Below are 22,525 nucleotides of genomic sequence, written 5' to 3' on the forward strand. Positions count from 1 at the left end.
TACACAGTTTTTAATACTATCTGTCAAGCAAAATGAGCACACAGTGGCCTGAAGAGCCTTCGTGAAGAACACAGTAAGTCATTTGAGGCAGGAGAAAGATCAATAGTCGAAGAGAAGGAGGGAGACCCCAAAGCATACTGCAAGGTAAGGAAAGGGGTTACTGACACTAAATATGAGTTAGATCACAAAGATAAGTTAGTTCTAGTATTTACAGAGCACCTCAAATTCTAGACTAAAGATTTTATACGTAATTCTGGAACAGAGGGAAATCACTGAAGTTTTCTGAACCCAGGGATTTCCAGATAAAAGCTGTATTCTAAAAATTCATCGTAGTAGTAAATATTGAGACAGTAATTAATTATACAAGCATTGTACGAACCTTCTGTGAGGGAGAGAAAGATGGATGAGACATACTTGTCCCTTGTGAGGAGACAGCAATTTCATGAGAAAGTGCCAGAGCTGCTATTCAGTCTGGCTAGGGGTAAACAGGAGATGGGGTGAGGGAGAGACGGGTCAGGGAAGCGCTCATGTAGGAAGTAGGTCACCGCCTGAATCTTGAAACAGAGAGGATTGCAAGTGGCCGAATTGGGGAGGAGAGCATTTTATGCTCTAGCATAGTTGGAGCACAGGGAAAGCTCTGAGCACACGTGTATTCAGAGCACACAGAAGCAGAGCCCGTTAGAGCACACGGGAAGAAAGACTGGAACAGGAGATGGCTGAAAGTGCTAGAACAGAATAGAGTCCAAAGTGCAGGCTTGAGGAAAGACTGCAGGATAGTTTTTGGATTAATTAGAGAGGCATTAGAAAGGATGATGGCGGAACTGAAATCATATTAAGCAGGGTCCTATAAGCACTTCTTGTCAGCCTCCATTTAATCCAGTTTTTGCCCTAATTTCTCTTCTGTTGGTAGAAGCCTTGTGGAAATCCAAATATGTTCTCATTCACTCCTATTATAATAAAAGCTAAACATAATAAATAAATATTTGTTTTGAGAGAGAGAATGTCAAACTGTATCTCTACTCAATATTCTAGAGTGGGACAAATTCTAGATTTTGAGTTACTGAACGGCAAACGAGCTAATCTTTGTCTTGGTGCAGGACCTGACACATAGTAACAGCTACATAAGTGTTGGCCACAGATTCAGCCAGATGTCAGAAGGCGTCAGTAAATCCTAGTTGTGAAACCTCAGGCAAGCTATCTGACCTCCCTGAGTCTCAGTGGCCCCACTTGTTAACACAGGTGTGGAAGGGGATTGAAATACTCTCCCTATTCCCAGTACCTCACAGGATTGTACCAACATTCGAATTCCAGTTCACATAGTGGAAATACAAGCATCCACAAGCTCTAAAGCACTTTACAGATACGTGCTGGTGTGAATCTTCTATTTGTCCTTGATACATGGTATGAAAATAGTATTCTCTGGCTTGCAGTGTATTTGAAAGCAAATTCCTCAGGGCCTTCTAGCATTTTGGTACTCCTTTGTATCTAATATCAAGACCTCCTAGGGTACCGATTTTAATATCTGATTCTTGAAGGATTAGCCTCCAGAATATAAGCATAAACTCACTGCACATAATGTAAGTAAAAATGTAACTTACTTTATTTGATATAAAGTGTCTGGTCAGTTCGTAATAAAATGACATGTTAAAGAAACATGGTTACAGAAGAGCAAAGTGCGAGAAACTCAAAGAAAGAAAACAGAAACAATTCAGGAACAAAAAAGAGAGAGAGAGAAAGAAAAGAAAAGGGAAAAACTATAATCAGGCAAAATTGGTAAAAAAAAAAAAAAAATTAGTAAAACAACAAAGGAAGTGAGTCACTAGAGGACCAGTTCCCTAAAAGAAGAAAACAAACAAAAAATTTTATTTTAAAACTATGCTACATATTTGGGTTAATTTGTTACCTTATAAACTACTTCTTAATATAAGGATATCAACAGTATTACATCTAATTACTAAGTCCTCCCCCTAAATGAAGGCCTCAGCTACTTCTATGTCTACTAACCAAAAAATTTAGCTGTCACTAAACAGTAAGACAAAAATTTATAATGCAAACTCTATTCAACGGGCCATTGACAGAGGCTCCCTTCCCGACCGTGGTCCCATGAAAACTACTGTAATTCATTTCTTTCAGTGATATACAATTACATGTTGGCATAAAGATTTTACCAACAAATAAATACTAATTTCATATCTAAGTAAACTAAATCTAGTTTGTGATTCTCTGGAGTTTAATAACATAACAGTGCTAAGCATATATCAATAAATAATACAGCTGACATTTATTAAATATCCAGGGGCTTTAAATGTCTTATCCCTAATCTTCAAAGGAATCTTGCCTCACTTTTTAGATAAGGGAATTAAAAGTCAGAGAAGCCAAATGATGTGCACTCACAGTAAAATGTGGCACAGAGATTAAAACAAAGTTGGAGCCTAGTCTCTTGTCCCTCCAGCTGTGCTGCTTTTCATGCATATACATAAATTAAATAAAATATCTAAGAAGTTAGAGCTATTGTCAGAAAATATCAGGGCGCATGGGTGGCTCAGTGGGTTAAGCCTCTGCCTTCAGCTCTGGTCATGATCTCAGGGTCCTGGGATCAAGCCCCGCATCAGGCTCTCTGCTCAGCTGGGAGCCTGCTTCCCCATCTCTCTTTGCCTGCTGCTCTGCCTACTTGTGATTTAAGTAAATAAAATCTTAAAAAAAAAGAAAAAGAAAATATCTATTTTATGGGGTGGTGCATTAAGAAGGACCCTTGGAAATTACTTATTTGGACAGGATGGAATTAAGAGGAGGTACGATCATTTTTTTCATATTTTATAAAGTAATACATGTTTACTGTAAAGGGGTTAAATAATACAGAAACAAAGAAAAAATGAAATGTCTCTTGCTATCTCCATTGGAATCCCATTCCCCTCTACAATTGGGCATGTATTCTTCCAGGTCCTCTTTTATGAATTTACAATGGGATCATACTATGCTGTCCTTTGCTTTTTCATTTAACAACAAAAATTTCCTATGCCTCTTCCTCTTTCTTTTTGATGGCTGCAGAGTATTTTACAGTATGGAAATAGCGAATCTATTTTGAAAATGTGATTTCCAACATCGGAATATTAAAGCCATACTGTAATGAATATTCATCTGGATGGAGGTATACTTAAAAAATGCAAAGTGACCAATTCAAAAATGACAAAGGACTTTACAAGGCATTTTTCTACAAATGGCCGATTAGCACATGAAAAGATCCTCAACATTACATTCTTGTATAATCACCACCAGGATCAACAGAACATTACTAGCACTCCAGAATCTTCTCTGTCCTACCCATCCCAATCATCTAACCCCCTTCCTTCTTTCCAAAGGTAACTGATATTCTGACTTCTAACACCACAGAACAGTCTTGAGCTCTATGATTTTGAATTCTCTCTATCTATGTGGAATTATACAGTGTATGTATGTATGTATAAAAAGCAGCCTTCAACATTTACTGGACTCAACATTCATTTTTGTGAAATTCATCCATATTGTTGAACTCATTTCATTTTCATTGGCGTAGAAGAATCCATTCAATGAATGTATCTTCATTTATCCATCCCATTATGGAATACCTCTGAGATTTTCAAGTTTTTTTGACAGTTAGGACTAAAGTTGCTATAAGCATTCTATATATATCTAAGAATGAAACTGCTGGGTCACAGGGTATGTGTCAAATTCAGTATATAATGCCAAACAATGACTGTCCCACATTGTACTCCCACTATTAATTAGCATGTGAGAATTCCCACTGATCTATATCCTTGCCAACCTTTGGTATTGTTCTTCTTATATTTTAACCATTCTGGTGGCTATGCATTAGTCAGTAAGATTTCAAATTGCATTTCCCTAAGACTAATGATGTTGACCTTTTTGTCATATGCTTACTAAAGTATCTGTTCAAGTTTTTACTCAATTCAATCAGTTTATTCGTCCTTTTCTTATGGACTCTTCACATACTTTAGTTATGTGACCTTTGTCAAATATCTTTCTCATTTTGTGACTTGCCTGCCTTCTTCATTACCTTAACAGCTTATTAGGATAAAGTTCTGAACTTTAATTAAGTTGAATCATTGAGCTTTTCAGTTATGATTACTGTTTATATCTGCCCCAAGATCATGAAAACAAGCCATGAAGATATTCTACTATATTATCTTCCAAAAGTTTTATTGTTTTACCCTTCACATACAAATCTGTAACTCTCCTCCTGGAAATGATTTTATATACAGGTTAAATTAAAAAAAATTATATATACATATATGTGTATATATATCTCAAGGTGACCTAGCACCATTTATGGAAATGACTATCCTTTCGATAATGCTCTGCAATGCCACCTTTGCATTCACAGGTCTGTTTCTGGACACTAAGTTCCACTCATCTATTTGTCTACTCTTGAATCAACACCATCATCTTAATAACTGAAGTTTTAACAATAAATCTTGGGGCACCTGGGTGGTGCAGGTTGGGCTCAGGTCGTGATCTTAGGGTAGTGGGATCAAGCTCAACAGAGAGGAATCTGCTTGGGATTTCTTTCTCCCTTTGCCCCCTCTCCCCATCCTGGTGCTCTCTCTCTCTCAAATAAATAAATACATCTTTTTAAAAACCAAATAAATCTTGGTATTTAAAATAGTAAGTTTCTCACTTTTTTTTTTTCGAAATTGTCATGGGTATTTGGGGCTCTGCATTTCCATATAAATTTTAGAATCAGTTTAGAATCAGTTATCAATTTCCACAAAACTCCTAACTCAAAACTTGGGGTATTTATCAGCAACTCTAACCTATTGGGCTCTGAACTAACTAACACTGTGACCTTCTCTACTCCATCAGTAGATACCCTAGGGAAATAATGTCTCCATAATACTGGGGTCGCTCTTCAGGATGTTCTTCTTCCTCTTAACCTTAGCTCAGTAAGTGTTTACTGCTTTATTAACTTTCCAATCCTTCAAAGAGATATTTTTATATTTCTGTTCAAATTTTCTGTTTTCAGAGGCTTTGCATCTCTAAATTCCCTATGAGCCGGCATTGGTGGTATAGTGGTGAGCATAGCTGCCTTCTAAATTCCCTATGCCCTTCATTTTAAGAAGTTCATACTTCAAAAATAAGCTTTGCTTTGCTTTTCTCTTACCCCCTCTCCCTACTTTCCTCTCTCTCCTTTCTCCACCTCCCCAACTCCTCTTTTTCTTTCTTTCTATATGAAAAGGTAGCTAATGTGAGAAAATGAGGAATTCCACCACAGAAATTATAAAAAAGACAAAATGTTGATCTAAGAAATAACATATGTAAGAATGAAAGGAGCTTATTAGATGGGCTTAAGAGAAGCCTACAGGAAGAGAAAAATCAGTGAATTCTAAGATAGGTCAAAACAAAGTATCCAAACTGAAAAGACGATGTGTGAGACAACATCAGAGTGTAACCAATGTGGAAAGGAAAAGAGAAAAAGCAACTATTGCACAAAAAAACACTGAAGAGATAATAGCTGGAAAAACTAAAAACTTGAAGAAAGAGATCAGTAAATAAATCCAACTGTTCCATCAACTCCGAACAGGATATACTGAAAGAAAACACATATGCTTTCCCTTCTTCCCTCTATCTCAATCGCATCGACCACCATCAAACCATAACCTGTAGTGACTGAACTAACTGCCAGTTTCTTATGGACAAGCTTCTATCTTTCTTCCTCTTTTCTTTCCTCTTCTTGTCTTCCTTTCTCCTTCTCTCCCTCTCCCCCCTCAACCCTACTCTACCACACCTCCTTCTTCTTAAGGCAGCATGAATCCTTGCTTTCTTGGTTGGGACATGGTGACTCATTGATTTTATTTTTACATACACAAATAATTGAACATATTGAGATCATTAAGAAGAGCTCCAAAGGGAAAATTTTTCCTATTGCCCTTGTTGTGTAATAATATAGGGAGCTTTAAATTTCAGACTCAAACTATAGCTGCATCTTTCAGATTTGGCATCTAACAGTAACAGATGGCAATGTTAAAAATAAATAGAACATTCAAGTTGTTTATACTGTAGGCAAAGACAGTTTTAAAGTGTGAAACAAGCCTGAGACTGAGAGAATTCATATCATCCTTTTCAAAATACATTAAGAATGCACATTTCCTTATGCCAACCCTGCAATGCTGCTCACAAAAGATAAAATATTAGCTTTTGAAGGTGTGCTGTCATTACATGTCATCACTAATTTAGAATTAACAGTGTCATTCAGGTTTATTAATAGAAACTTATCTTCCAGAACTATCAATAACTGATTAACTTTCTCAAGTTTTTGTTGGTTGTTTTTTTTAAGATTTTATTTATTTATTTGACACAGAGAGAGAGATCACAAGTAGGCAGAGAGGCAGGCAGAGAGAGAGGGGGAAGCGGGCTCTCTGGTAAGCAGAGAGCCGGATGCAGGACTCAATCCCAGGACCCTGAGATCATGACCTGAGCCGAAGGCAGAGGCCCAACCCACTGAGCCATCCAGGTGCCCAACTTTCTCAAGTTTTAAAAGCTTCTGGAGGGGCGCCTGGGTGGCTCAGTGGGTTAAAGCCTCTGCCTTCGGCTCAGGTCATGATCCCTGGGATCAAGCCCTGCACCGGGCTCTCTGCTCAGCGGGGAGCCTGCTTCTTCCTCCCTCTCTCTCTGCCTGCCTCTCTGCCTACTTGTGATCTCTATCTGTCAAATAAAAATAAATTTAAAAAAAAAGCTTCTGGAGGTTATCACTATTAGAAATGTCACTTTCTCATTCAAAATATGAGAAAGTATTTAATTGGCACAATTTAATACCAATATTAAGCTAATTTTTAAAAACTAAGTTTACAGTATACCTCCGAGGCAGAATTATCAAAGATGAGACTTAATACCTAACAGGTTAAGTTTACACAGCAGAAATATATAAAAATAATGCATGAGAAACCACAATACATTTTTGATGCTGAATTTAGTAACCTCAAAATAGTGACCACAAAAACCCATGATCACCTCAACAGATCGATTAGAAAGTATTAGACAAAGCCAACACCCTTTCATAATAAAATCATTCAACAAACTAAGACCTAAGATAAAGGGCATCTATGTAAATCCCACAGGATGTTTTCTCAAAGTCAGAAATAAGACAAAGATGGCCATTCTTAGAGGTCTTGCCAGGGAACTTGGGGAAGAACAAGAAACAAAAAGCATCCGAATTGCAAAGGAAAAAGTAAAAATACCTCTACTCATAGATAACTTGATCTTGAATATAGAACACACCAAGGAATCCAACTTAAAAAAAAAAACTATTAGAATATACATTTCAACAGATTTCAGGATATGTGACTAGTATACAAAATTAATTGTGTTTGTATTTACTTGCAATGAATAAGAAAATGAAATCAAGAAAATAATTCTGTTTACAATAGCATCAAAAAGAAAAAAGATAAATTTAACTAAAAAAAAGAAAATTTACACTCTGAAAACTACAAAACATTGAACAAAATTAAAGAAGGTCAGAAAAACATCCTATGTTCATGGATTGGAAGACTTAATAAATACTGATAAGAAGGTACCACTTCCCAAATTGATACAGAGATTCAATACAATCCCTATCAAAGTCCAGATGACTTCTTTGTAGAAACTGACAATCTGATTCTAAAATTCATATGGAATTGCAAAGGACCCTGAAAAGCCAAATCAATCCTGAGAAAGAATAAACTAAGAGCAAAATTTACCACAAAACAAATGTAATCAAAACAGGGTCGAACTGGCCTTGAGAATATACATATTGATCAGTAGAATAGAGCCAAAAGTACAAAAATAAACTTGTATGTTTAAGGCCAATTAATTTTCTACAAGGGAATTAAGACAATTCAATGGGGGAAAGAATAATCTTTTTTTCAACAAATAACTTAGATTCTTTGGACCTCACAACAGATACAAAAACTAACTCAAAATGAATCATAGACTGAAATCTAAGACCTAAAACTATAAACTTCTTCCAAGAAAATAGAGGAGTAAATCTTGACCTTGGTTAAGCAAAGTCTTCCTAAATAAGACATCAAAAGTATAAGTAATGAAAGAAACAATTAACTGAACTTCATCAAAATTAAAAACTTTTATGCTTCAACAGAGAGAATAAAGACAGGCAAAGACAACTCACAGAATGTGAGAAAATGTTTGCAAATCATGTTACCTGATAAAGGACTTGTATTTAGAATATATAAAGAACACTTACAACTCAATAATAAGATAACAATGCAATTAAAAAACGGGCAAAGAATCTGAATAGATATTTCTTCAAAAACACGCAAATGGCTAATAAACACATGAAAAGATACTCAACATTATTAGTCATCAGGAAAAGGCAAATCAAACTCATAAAGATATACCACTTCATTACCACTAAGATGGCAACAATCAAAAACACAATAACAAGGATATCAAGGATATCTGAAACTCTCCTATACTGCCAGGGGTATTGTATAATGGTGAGTTACTTTGTAAAGCAGTCTGTCAGTTCTTCAAAAGGTTAAGCACAGAGCTACCATGTGACCCAGCAGTTTCATTCCTAGATACATGCGTGAGAGATAAAAATATTTATCTACAAAAAAACTTGTATATCAGTGTTCATAAAGGCATTATTCATAGCCAAAAATGGAAATGACTAAAAAATGAGTTGATAAAGTATAGCAGACTCCTACAATGGAATATTATTTAGCCATGAAAAGAATTAAATTCTGATACATGGCTAAACCTTGAGAACACTATGCTAAGTCAAAGAAGCTAATAACAAAAGACCATGTATTGTACGATTCCACTTATATGAAGTGTCCAGAAAAGGGAAATCTATAGACACAGAAAGTAAACTAGTGGCTGCTTAGGCTGGGGAGCAGGGACAGGCTGGGACACTGTCTGCTAATGGGTATGGGATTTTTTTTTTTAAGTTAATAACGCCGTATTTTAGAAAAGAAGCCTATAGTCATTGAAACCGCTAGTGACCATTTACTGAGCAAGTACCCACTGAGAAAGTTTTTTAAAATAGTGTTTACCCAAAGAAGGGAGATTTAACAGAGGATAAAAATGTCTTGAAAAGAGACTAAGAATCCTGCCTCGAGTAGAACTGCAGAGAACAATTTTTCTCTACTAAACATTAAAGGTAGTCTGCCTAAAATTTTACAATTCCTAACTTTCTGTGAAGAAATAAGCTTCAAAAGGGGTTATTGCCCTTTACTTTACCCAAATACTATAAGCAAAGATAGTGTGATACATACTTTAGGAACAGAGGTGGGAAAATAATAAGATTTTTTCCTCCTAATTCTCACACATAGGTCCTAACACTAGAAAATACCTTATGGGAAACAGTCCAAATAAATTCCGAGGCCCAGAAATCTTTTCTTTTTCTTCTACTGGGGCAGAGTAGGGAGAAGGGTGAAGGGAGAAATAAATTTGATTACTTCCTCTTCTCTCCAAAGTCTTTCAGTCTGTGTTGTTTTCCTTTAAAAAATTTGTATCACACTAAAAACTTCCAGGCTAAGTATTCTATAGAATTTGCCTAGAATAAATCACCCCAATAAAAACAAAAACTTCCATTTTCTTGATTTCCACCCCCTGAGACACAGCTTTACTTATTCATAAAACAGTCCACATATTTACACAGCACTGTGAATACACTAAGTAATGAAAACGCTGTTTAAAACAGTTTAAAAAAATAAAATACCTTTGATATTCATAGTCATCGATAAAACATACATTCTCTTTAATTTATTAATTTTCATCTAATCATACCATCTCTGTGTATTCTTTAAACTTGTTATTTTTCTTCAATCACTGTGCTCATTAATAAGCTACATTCCTACTATAATACAAAACAAATAATGACAAAACCTAATGGACCAAGTAGTTCTTTGAAATTATCTAAAATGTCAAATGCACCTTTGTGAAATCATCAATAGAGAAATAATATATTAAAAATCAAAACCACATAAAATTAAGGATGCATATTGTATCAATAAATGGAAAGAACAGCAAAACAAGCTATGTATTTACCAAAACGAGAAAATCTGTTTCTTTTAACAGTTGATAAGATAACCACACTAATGAAAAAGTGTACTCACCTGGTTTTGGCACTGAGTTGGTCACTGACTGGGGAACTTTCTGATTAATTAACTCAACACAGTGTCCAGGGAAGAGTCCCACCTAAGGAAGAAAAGCAGCAAAGAGAATTCTAAACCAGAGCACAGAACAGTATGTGAACACTGCCAATTCCATTCCAGTAATGTACTCCACAGTCCCTCCCAAAGGATTCTGTTATTCCAAGACTCTAAATCACAGATGATACCAATTACACAAACAAATAATAAAACAATCTGTTGCTATGTGTATACAGAGCGGTGTATTATTAGTCCAAATATCCAAGTCTGCTTCTTCAGTTTTAGCTTTTAATTTCTCAAACTTTCTTTATACTAATTAAAATATTTAGTCTGATATCAAGCTATACAAGCAGTACTACAATTTCTACCTCTAAAAACTTGCTGAAATTTCAACCTAGTTGTATCGTTGTATCTATGGCCAACTTTTATATTTATTGTCTTCTATATAATATAAAGAAATAAGTCAACAATAAATCACATTCCAACTTTTTTGTGGGTGAATTTTCTCTTCATTCTCTCACAGGTTTCATGAAAAATGACAGGGCTAAAATAAACCGGTGAAACAATCACTCATTTAAAATCCTGATATTTACTCTTGCTAGTAGTGTATAAATATGTGGGAAAGCAAAAGAGAAGGAAACAATAATCTCGGTGGTAATGACGGACTCCGGCTCCGAAAACACACCACTCTGACCTGGTGGCAGAACCGCTCCTGACGTTAGGTATAGAATCCTAAGGAGTTGTATTAGGGAGATACTGAGCTCACCACAGACCACCCAAATTACACAGAGATACACTGCAGAGCCAATAGAATACAGAGATAAACAGCCTCGAAACAAAAGTAAAAAGGAGATCTCTGCCAATATTTATAGATGTTTCCTTAGATAGGAATATAATCAGGCTACCATGCAACAGATGTTAACGCTGAACATGAAAACTACATCACTTTTTACATCCCTCTGTTGACAGACTCGGGAAGAATGGAATGGTCTTCCAAAAGTTATGACTCATCATGAAGTTCTGAGCTGTATAACTTCCATCTGTGTGGGATTATTTTCACATATGTATTTGCTGCATTCTTATTCCAATTTCTGGATCGATATTCCATGGTAGTTCTTAAAATTATGAAGATGTAACCAGTTATCATGAGCTGAAAAGGGGCTACTAACATGTTATCAGGTCTGTTGAAAAGATATTTGAATTTGGGATTCTTAAAGTCCCTATATATTGCTTTCCAAAATGCAGCTTTAAGTGTTTGTTTTACTGGTGAAATTTCATACCATATTTTATTCAACATCCTATGTAGATAAAAGAGTAGAAATTCTTCTGAGATCAATTAGAAAGAACCAGGTAAGAATCACCTTGAGAAATCCTCCTCATTCTCTCTTACACAAATCAGTTATTGTGAGAGGGTGGATGGTGTCATGGCCAATGTGTAGCCTCAATGGTAAGAGTTAATGGTTCAGTTCTGGGTCAGTTCTAGGTCTGCTGCTTACAAGGTCAGGTTTGTGACTAAGCCTCTCTGTTTTCAGTTTCTTCATCTAAACACAGTAACAGTACCTAGTTCACAAGGGTTGTTGTAAGAATTAGATGGATCAGTATAAGCTAAACGCATATAGTAAGCATGCACTAAGTGTTAGTGTCCTATGCACTGGCTCCCCGAAGCCTAGCGGGCTCAGGCTTCACCATTAAATGGACAATACATAACACTTACTACCTTGTCCATGTGTGGACTTGAGTTACTTCCCTATCAAATATCATTTTTCCCATAAAATAAGAATTAATTTTGATTTATAAACATTTTCTAGAGAGAAATGACCAGGTTCTAAACTTGGCCTGCTCATTTACTAAGCTCTGTGATCTGGAGCAAATCAATTAACATCTGTCTCAGTTTCCTACTTTGTAAAAATGGGAATAATATTAACTACCACAATGATTTGGGTGAAAGCACTATTTTCTAAACTCGAATACCTTTCATCAAATAAAACTAGTTTTCCATCACTTCCTAGACTGAACAAACTTTAATGAACTTCTTTGGACAACTATATCATATATTAGTTACATTTGCACATTTTAAATATGTCTCAGTGCATTAGGTTTAGATATATGAATGAACATGACATTGTGTACTATGTAGCAGTCCATGGTAACTTCACTTAAGGCCTGTCTCCAATCCCTGCTCACCTGTCTTCCTTTAACATAAAGTATAATATCACTACTATAAAGTATAATATTACTATTAGCATAAAGTATAATATTACTATTAGATAAACTATTTATTCAGTGCCCAGGCTCCTTGCATCTGGATGTAGCCAGAGCACATGCACAGACAGCTCTACTGCTACTGTTCCAGCTCCCTCGTCCTGCTGTGATGCAGGTATTAGATCTGTAGGAACCATCAGTTGACCTTAAAAGAAAGATCAAGAGAATCTTAGAAATTTCTGTCTAGCATCTTTAAGTTGCTAACTCAACAGTGACCATCAGCCACTTTTTCTGTTCACTTTTCTGTTTCTCGAAACCAAAAGCACTCCTGTTAATAAGCCTTTTAGTTGGAAGAGTTGATTCTAAATTAGTGAATAAATTCTGTTTTTGTATTATAAAATTTCCATTACAAACAAAATGAGGCTGTGTTCTGTTGAAAATATACACAAGGATGAAAAAGAGAATATAACTAACTCTAAAAATACAGTTAATGAGCACTTACTTTTCTGACTCATGCTTAAGCTAATATTTCATGAAATATAAACAATCCTGATAAACACAAAATGTCAAATGTTAAAAGTGACAGGAACTCTGGCACTATGATCTATGAGCTATGTCATCCCATTTCATATATTCTTTCTGCCAGCAGTGACAATTTCTAAAGCTCTAATTTATACAGCTGAGAAGGGTGAGGGAAATTGGGTATATTGGCAGAAATCAAAATGAGATTCACCTATAGCAGTAAGATGGAAGAGAGAGAAAAGACCAACATCTAGAGCCCATAGGGAAGAAGAATGGGTAAAAACACATAGGAATAGAATAGAATAGAATAGAATAGGACAGAATAGAATAGAATAAAAATATAGTAAAAGAAGAAAAAATCTTAAAGATAAGGCTGCAAGAAGTCAGGGATGAGATTCCAGGAAGGAAAAAAGATTTTCGATTTGGTAGTTTCCCCCCAAATCTTTGAGATAAAGTGAGAAAAAGCAAGAAGTACTGTTACAGTTGACCATTCTACCCTTACCCATAGGTTCTGCCTTCTGTTTCAGTTACCCACGGTCAACCATGGTCTGGAAGCAGACGATCCTCCTTCCCACGCGTTGTCAGAAGGTCAATGGCAGCCTAACCTTACATCACAATACCTACCGAATTTGCCTCACTTCATCTCATCACATAGGCATTTTATCACCTCACATCATCACAAGAAGGATGAGTACAGTACACTAACATATTTTGAGAGAGAGATCCCATTCACATAACTTTTACTATATTTTTATAATTGTTCTATTTTATTATTATTTTTGTAACTCTCTTACTGTGCCTAATTTATGAACTTTATCATAGGTATGTATATATATAGAGGACAAACACAGTAGATATAATGTTCAGTACTATCCATAGTTTGGGGCATTCTCTGGGGGTCTTGGAAGGTACCCCCATGGATAAGAGAAGACTACTATGTATGCCACAGTGTGTTGGTAAATGTTGAACACCTGGTCCTTCAGGAGGAAAGGCCTTGATTTGTAGATTTGCCAGAGTCTGTGGTATAAATAAATGCTCCCCTACCATGGCTGATTTCAAGCCAGCAGCATGGCACAGCTGAATGCAGAGCTCAAAAGAAACACAGGGTGGCCTGTTATGTAGTATTTTATGCCTTAAAGAACACTAGACGGAAATTATTCAACAGCACAGATAACAGCAAAATATAGTAAAATCATTACAAATAAAGTGTTTACTACCTTTATTTTTAATACAATTCACTGACTTGTAAACTCACATGCTTTATTTCTTAATTGCAACTGTGTTTCCCAATTGTGCTACAGCATTCCAAAAAAATTCACAACTTGCTCTGGCTCACTCACCACTAATCCAAACCTATATACTCGGTCCGGGACCAATCCTAACTCTAACAGTCCTAGGAGTAGGTTTCAAGCAGCCTGACAAGTGTACAGCAACCTCACTGTGAGTGAAGAAGGACAGATCTAAATGTAAGACTCCAATCTGATTCTTTGAACCATCTTCTACCTTGAGGATCGGCTCAAACTGTAAAATAAGTCTGGATACAAAAGTGAGTGTACTGAAAAAATATTTTGGTACAACAGCAAGGAAATGTTAGATAAGGCACTACTGCAATAAGGTAAGGCTGGAACTTTGATAACGGCGGGAACTGAAAAAAGTCATTGTTTTTACCAATGGAGCCTAGTCCTAACTGTGGTTTCTCTGAGGAACTAATCAACATATAAAGGAAACTTCAATACAACAACAATGTGCTTATCACTGATTTTTTAAAATTCCTATTCTAGTGGTTGATTTATGTAATTAATAGCTAGTGAAACTCTGGAACTGTTAGCATAACAAAATATGTTTTTTATTAAGCGTAGTAAAGTAATGCTCTTAACTTCCAGAGACATGCCACAGATTTTTCATCAACTAGAACAACTACTATGAAACGGCCTCAGAGAGTTTCCAATTTTTCATTTTCAGACTACAACTTCCTCTCCTCCCAGGCCTCTAGTATTCATATATTCCATGACAAATGAAGGTCAAATTCGGAGGTACTGCATCCCCTTCCCTTCATATATTTCCCCATTAGGATACCTAGTCCCCTTCCAATCGCTTTTTTTTGCTACCTAGTGTGAACCCTGTGATTGATCATTTGTACTTTAAAAAATATCAGCACCCTTAATTTCCTCATAATACTAACTAACCTTCTGCCAAACCAATCTAACAGCCCTCTCCAAAATAAATCAACATACCACCCTATTTGCATGCCTCTGTATTGCTAAAGAAAAATCTCAGGATATTCAAACAAGACAAATTCATGCTTTCCCACCTTGAAATGTCAATTATCTTCTTCCCACTCCCCAAATATTCTTTGAGAACTCACTCCGTCTTAGGATCTCTGTCCAGTCCAGGCTACGTGCCCCTGCCAACACCATCCCAGTCCCAGTTAATCATACCATAAGTTCATTAGTCAATTAGTCCATATCTTAAGATTTTGGAACTAGGTCTGAATCTTTAATTACCTCCAAGTTGCTAGAACTAGAAAGTAGTTTTCAAAAAAAGGAGAAGGATGAGACAAAGGAGCAGCAGCTGCTGCTACTACACAGAAAGGAGTTAAAACTGTAAGCAAATTCCCTCAATTCCTGACTTCCCAGTTCCTGGTTCCATCCAATAATTTTTGCACTGGTTCTTTGAGATATTCCTAATTGTGTCTCCCCACCTTTATGTCCCAAGGAACACCACATTGCTTCTGGGTTTTTTGCCTTATTTACACTGTCTCTTAAACTTAAATGCCAGCTCCTTAATTTGTACTGTTAAAAACATTAGTCTTCCAGTAGGATGTTAAGGCTTGAAACTGAGAAACAAACTCAGGAGGGGTGCCTATATGGCTCAGTCGGTTAAGCACCTGCCTTTGGCTCAGCTTATGGTCTCAGGGTCCTGGGATTCAGCCCCATACAGCAGGGAATCTGCTTCTCCTTCTGCCTCTCTCCTTGCTAGTGTGTGCTCGCACTCTCTCGCTCACTTATTCTCTCCCAAATAAATAAAACCTTAAAAAAATAAAGTCAGGAATCAGGGTACAAATCTGGGAGATGAGCAAATAATATTGAATTTAAGGCTGAAAGAGTAAATAAGATAGTTTAAGAGAAAGAGCGCAGAATGAGAAGGCAGTTCGACCCCAAACTTTCAAGGATCTGCTAGAGGAGGATGTGCCGTAAAAAAGAAGACTGAAGAGACAGAGAAACACTAAGACTATCTTGTCACTTCTATTGAGGGAAGAAAATATCAAAAAAGAAAAAAAAAAAGAAAGAAAGAAAAAAAGAAGGAAGGAAGGAAGGAAGGAAGGAAGGAAGGAAGGAAGGAAAGAAAGAAAGAAAGAAAGAAAGAAAGAAAGAAAGAAAGAAAGAAAGAAAGAAAATAGTGATGAGATCTTAAGTAAGAGGAGTAATAAAATGTCTATTCTTGCATTAAGCCAAACAGAAACCACTAGTGAAGCAAGAGAAGAAACAGGGCACATACCTGTGATGAGTCAATGTAATAATGATGGCCCTAGAACCCAGTCTTGGTAAAAAAAGCAAGGTAATGTTTTTCGGAGTCCATAGTCTCTCATCTGAGGGGTTTGAAGTGGCGGGGGGGTGGGAGGTTGGGGTACCGGGTGGTGGGTATTATGGAGGACACGGATTGCATGGAGCACTGGGTGTGGTGAAAAAATAATGAATACTGGTTTTATGAAAATAAAGAAATTAATTTATTTAAAAAAAAAAGCAAGGTAATGGCAGAAATTAGAGGGGCCAATGGAATGATAATATTGAGCACAACTGCTAATTATACCGTAAGTAACTAACAAATGAGATTAATTTTCCCCATTAGCTCAATGACATATCAAATAAAATTACAGTTGGTTTAAAATTTTAATGACTCTACCTTACTTTTCCCCCTTAACAGGAATAAGATGAGAGTAGAGAAGGCATTGTAAGTGTAGAACAAGTAGATGAAAAGAGCAACCTGTGTAATGAGGGAAGGAGGGATGATGGTTAAATGTATCTGGAAACTGAGTTTATAAAAAAAGAGTAGCGGTAAGACGAGAAGTAAAACAGGGTCAGAAATCATGGATGTTCTCACACATCATGACAAAAAAGGTTGAAGTTTTTCTTCTTTATTAAATGAAAGTGACAAACTGTGAGCAGAAGAGGGGCAGAACAGGTATGTTTTAGTAAGAAAAATCTAATAGCAGTGTATACCTTTTAGGGTAGGAGGAAGGGGTGATGACAAGAAGCAGAAGCACATTTTAGGAATCTGCAAACTAGAAAAGAGATAATAATGTATAGTATCAAAATGGCATGAAGAATTAAGGAGCATATAGAAATGTAGGGGCACAGAGGTAAGAAGTGAAAGAAACTATCAACTGGTTTGAATACAAAAAAATTAAGTCAAAGATGTTTCTCCAGTTTTTTTCTTCCCAATATGACTGAGCTATAATTGACAATAAACTGCTACATATTTAATATATACATTTGGTAAGTTCTGACACCTGTAAAACTATAACTACAATCAAGATTCTGAATGTATTTGGAACACCTGGGTGGCTTAGTCAGTTAAGCATCTGTCTTCAGCTCAGGTCACCATCTCAGGGTCTGGGATCAAGCCCCACATCAGGCTCCCTACTCAGTGGGAAGCCTGCTTCTCCCTCTGCCTGTGGCTCCCCCTGCTTGTACTCTCTCTCTGTCCAATAAATAAATAAATAAAAATCTTTCAAAAATCTAAAAAAAAAATTTTTTCTGAATATATTCATCAACCCCCCAAAGTTTCCTTTTATCTCTTTGTAATCTCTCCCTCTCCCTGCCCAACCACTATCCCTGCTCACCAGGCAACCACTGATCTACTTTGCATCACTAAACATTACTTTGCATTTCCTACAATTTTATTTGAATGGAGTCAAAAAAGAATGTATTCTTTTTTTTTTTATGTAAACAACAGATATTTATTGTCATAGCTCTGGAGGCTAGAAGTTCCAAATCAAGGTCTGGCAAGCCCAATTTCTTTTTTTATTTTTTTATTAAATTTTTTATTTTTTATAAACATGTATTTTTATCCCCAGGGGTACAGGTCTGTGAATCAACACTCACCAAAGCACATGCCCTCCCCAATGTCCATAACCCCACCCCTTCTTCTCCCAACCCCCCTCCCCCAAGCAACCCTCAGTTTGTTTTGTAAGATTAAGAGTCACTTATGGTTTGTCTCCCTCCCAATCCCATCTTGTTTCATTGAGTCTTCTCCTACTCACTTAAGCCCCCATGTTGCATCACCACTTCCTCATATCAGGGAGATCATATGATAGTTGTCTTTCTCTGCTTGACTTATTTCGCTAAGCATGATTTGCTCTAGTTCCATCCATGTTGTCGCAAATGGCAAGATTTCATTTCTTTTGATGGCCGCATAGTATTCGATTGTGTATATATACCACATCTTCTTGATCCATTCATCTGTTGATGGACATCTAGGTTCTTTCCAGAGTTTGGCTATTGTGGACATTGCTGCTATAAACATTCGGGTGCACGTGCCCCTTTGGATCACTATGTTTGTATCTTTAGGGTAAATACCCAATAGTACAATTGCTGGGTCATAGGGTAGTTCTATTTTCAACATTTTGAGGAACCTCCATGCTGTTTTCCAGAGTAGCTGCACCAGCTTGCATTCCCACCAACAGTGTAGGAGGGTTCCCCTTTCTCCACATCCTCGCCAGCATCTGTCATTTCCTGACTTGTTGATTTTAGCCACTCTGAATACTGGTGTGAAGTGATATCTCATTGTGGTTTTGATTTGTATTTCCCTGATGTCGAGTGATATGGAGCACTTTTTCATGTGTCTGTTGGCCATCTGGATGTCTTCTTTGCAGAAATGTCTGTTCATGTCCTCTGCCCATTTCTTGATTGGATTATTTGTTCTTTGGGTGTTGAGTTTACTAAGTTCTTTATAGATTTTGGACACTAGTCCTTTATCTGATATGTCGTTTGCAAATATCTTCTCCCATTCTGTCAGTTGTCTTTTGATTTTGTTAACTGTTTCCTTTGCTGTGCAAAAGCTTTTGATCTTGATGAAATCCCAATAGTTCATTTTTTCCCTTGCTTCCCTTGCCTTTGGCGGTGTTCCTAGGAAGATGTTGCTGCAGTTGAGGTCGAAGAGGTTGCTGCCTGTGTTCTCCTCAAGGATTTTGATGGATTCCTTTCTCACATTGAGGTCCTTCATCCATTTTGAGTCTATTTTTGTGTGTGGTATAAGGAAATGGTCCAATTTCATTTTTCTGCATGTGGCTGTCCAATTTTCCCAACACCATTTATTGAAGAGGCTGTCTTTTTTCCATTGGACATTCTTTCCTGCTTTGTCAAAGATTAGGTGACCATAGAGTTGAGGGTCTATTTCTGGGCTCTCTATACTGTTCCATTGATCTATGTGTCTGTTTTTGTGCCAGTACCATGCTGTCTTGATGATGACGGCTTTGTAATAGAGCTTGAAGTCCGGAATTGTGATGCCACCAATTTTGGCTTTCTTTTTCAATATCCCTTTGGCTACTCGAGGTCTTTTCTGGTTCCATATAGATTTTAGAATTATTTGTTCCATTTCTTTGAAAAAGATGGATGGTACTTTGATAGGAATTGCATTAAATGTGTAGATTGCTTTAGGTAGCATAGACATTTTCACAATATTTATTCTTCCAATCCAGGAGCAAGGAACATTTTTCCATTTCTTTATGTCTTCCTCCATTTCTTTCATGAGTACTTTATAGTTTACTGAGTATAGATTCTGTGCCTCTTTGATTAGGTTTATTCCTAGGTATCTTATGGTTTGGGGTGCAATTGTAAATGGGATTGCCTCCTTAATTTCTCTTTCTTCTGTCTTGTTGTTGGTGTAGAGAAATGCAACTGATTTCTGTGTATTGATTTTATATCCTGACACTTTACTGAATTCCTGTACAAGTTCTAGCAGTTTTGGAGTGGAGTCTTTTGGGTTTTCTACATATAGTATCATATCATCTGCGAAGAGTGATAATTTGACTTCTTCTTTGCCGATTTGGATGCCTTTAATTTCCTTTTGTTGTCTGATTGCTGAGGCTAGGACTTCTAGTACTATGTTGAATAGCAGTGGTGATAATGGATATCCCTGCCGTGTTCCTGACCTTAGTGGAAAAGCTTTCAGTTTTTCTCCATTGAGAACGATATTTGCAGTGGGTTTTTCATAGATGGCTTTGATGATATTGAGGTATGTGCCCTCTATCCCTACACTTGGAAAAGTTTTGATCAGGAAGGGATGCTGTACTTTGTCAAATGCTTTTTCAGCATCTATTGAGAGTATCATATGGTTCTTGTTCTTTCTTTTATTGATGTGTTGTATCACATTGACTGATTTGCGAATGTTGAACCAACCTTGCAGCCCTGGAATAAATCCCACTTGGTCGTGGTGAATAGTCTTTTTAATGTACTGTTGAATCCTATTGGCTAGTATTTTGTTGAGTATTTTCGCATCTGTGTTCATCAAGGATATTGGTCTATAGATCTCTTTTTTGATGGGATCCTTGTCTGGTTTGGGGATCAAGGTGATGCTGGCCTCATAAAATGAGTTTGGAAGTTTCCCTTCCATTGCTATTTTTTGGAACAGTTTCAGGAGAATAGGAATTAGTTCTTCTTTACATGTTTGGTAGAATTCCCCCGGGAAGCCGTCTGGCCCTGGGCTTTTGTTTGTTTGGAGATTTTTAATGACTGTTTCAATCTCCTTACTGGTTATGGGTCTGTTCAGGCTTTCTACTTCTTCCTGGTTCAGTTGTGGTAGTTTATATGTTTCTAGGAATGCATCCCTTTCTTCCAGATTGTCAAATTTGTTGACATAGAGTTGCTCATAGTATGTTCTTATAATAGTTTGTATTTCTTTGGTGTTAGTTGTGATCTCTCCTCTTTCATTCATGATTTTATTTATTTGGGTCCTTTCTCTTTTCTTTTTGATAAGTCTGGCCAGGGGTTTATCAATTTTATTAATTCTTTCAAGGAACCAGCTCCTAGTTTCGTTGATTGCTCTATTACCTTTTTGGTTTCTATTTCATTGATTTCTGCTCTGATCTTTATGATTTCTCTTCTACTGCTGGGCTTAGGGTTTCTTTCTTGTTCTTTCTCCAGCTCCTTTAGGTGTAGGGTTAGGTTGTGTACCTGAGACCTTTCTTGTTTCTTGAGGAAGGCTTGTACCGCTATATATTTTCCCCTCAGGACTGCCTTTGTTGTGTCCCACAGATTTTGAACCGTTGTATTTTCATATCATTTGTTTCCATGATTTTTTTCAATTCTTCTTTAATTTCCCGGATGACCCATTCATTCTTTAGAAGGATGCTGTTTAGTCTCCATGTATTTGGGTTCTTTCCAAACTTCCTCTTGTGGTTGAGTTCTAACTTCAGAGCATTGTGGTCTGAAAATATGCAGGGATGATCCCAATCTTTTGATACCGGTTAAGTCCTGATTTAGGACCGAGGATGTGATCTATTCTGGAGAATGTTCCATGTGCACTAGAGAAGAATGTGTATTCTGTTGCTTTGGGATGAAATGTTCTGAATATATCTGTGATGTCCATCTGGTCCAGTGTGTCGTTTAAGGCCTTTATTTCCTTGCTGATCTTTTGCTTGGATGATCTGTCCATTTCAGTGAGGGGAGTGTTAAAGTCCCCTACTATTATTGTATTATTGTTGATGTGTTTCTTTGATTTTGTTATTAATTGGTTTATATAGTTGGCTGCTCCCACGTTGGGGGCATAGATATTTAAAATTGTTAGATCTTCTTGTTGGACAGAACCTTTGAGTATGATATAGTGTCCTTCCTCATCTCTTATTATAGTCTTTGGCTTAAAATCTAATTGATCTGATAGAAGGATTGCCACTCCTGCTTTCTTCTGATGTCCATTAGCATGGTAAATTCTTTTCCACCCCCTCACTTTAAATCCGGAAGTGTCTTCAGGCTTAAAATGAGTTTCTTGGAGGCAACATTCTTGGAGGCAACATATAGATGGGTTTTGTTTTTTTTATCCATTCTGATACCCTGTGTCTTTTGATTGGGGCATTTAGTACATTAACATTCAGGGTAACTCTTGAGAGATATGAATTTAGTGCCATTGTATTGCCTGTAAGGTGACTGTTATTGTATATGGTCTCTGTTCCTTACTGATCTACCATTTGTAGGCTCTCTCTTTGCTTAGAGGACCCCTTTCAATATTTCCTGTAGAGCTGGTTTGGTGTTTGCAAATTCTTTCAGTTTTTGTTTGTCCTGGAAGCTTTTAATCTCTCCTTCTATTTTCAATGATAGCCTAGCTGGATATAGTATTCTTGGCTGCATGTTTTTCTCATTTAGTGCTCTGAAAATATCATGCCAGCTCTTTCTGGCCTGCCAGGTCTCTGTGGATAAGTCAGCTGCCAATCTAATATTTTTATCATTGTATGTTACAGACTTTTTTTCCCGGGCTGCTTTCAGGATTTTCTCTTTGTCACTGAGACTTGTAAATTTTACTATTAGGTGACGGGGTGTGGGCTTATTCTTATTGATTTTGAGGGGCGTTCTCTGAACCTCCTGAATTTTGATGCTTGTTCCCTTTGCCATATTGGGGAAATTCTCCCCAATAATTCTCTCCAGTATACCTTCTGCTCC

At 36.8% G+C, this 22,525-nt stretch overlaps 1 protein-coding gene across 3 annotated transcripts in view; it reads right to left on the reverse strand.

The window, feature by feature from the left end:
• The window catches only part of ARHGAP32 (Rho GTPase activating protein 32), a 299,252-nt gene that overhangs the window by 59,248 nt on the left and 217,479 nt on the right, over positions 1 to 22,525 (reverse strand). For all 3 annotated transcript variants that reach the window (XM_059184831.1, XM_059184839.1, XM_059184850.1), the window contains one exon: positions 10,113 to 10,194. In XM_059184831.1, the coding sequence (XP_059040814.1) occupies positions 10,113 to 10,194 (82 nt within the window). The remainder of the gene's footprint in view (positions 1 to 10,112; positions 10,195 to 22,525) is intronic.

The sequence above is a fragment of the Mustela lutreola genome, chromosome 1 (assembly GCF_030435805.1).
Source record: "Mustela lutreola isolate mMusLut2 chromosome 1, mMusLut2.pri, whole genome shotgun sequence".
Lineage (NCBI taxonomy): Eukaryota > Metazoa > Chordata > Mammalia > Carnivora > Mustelidae > Mustela > Mustela lutreola.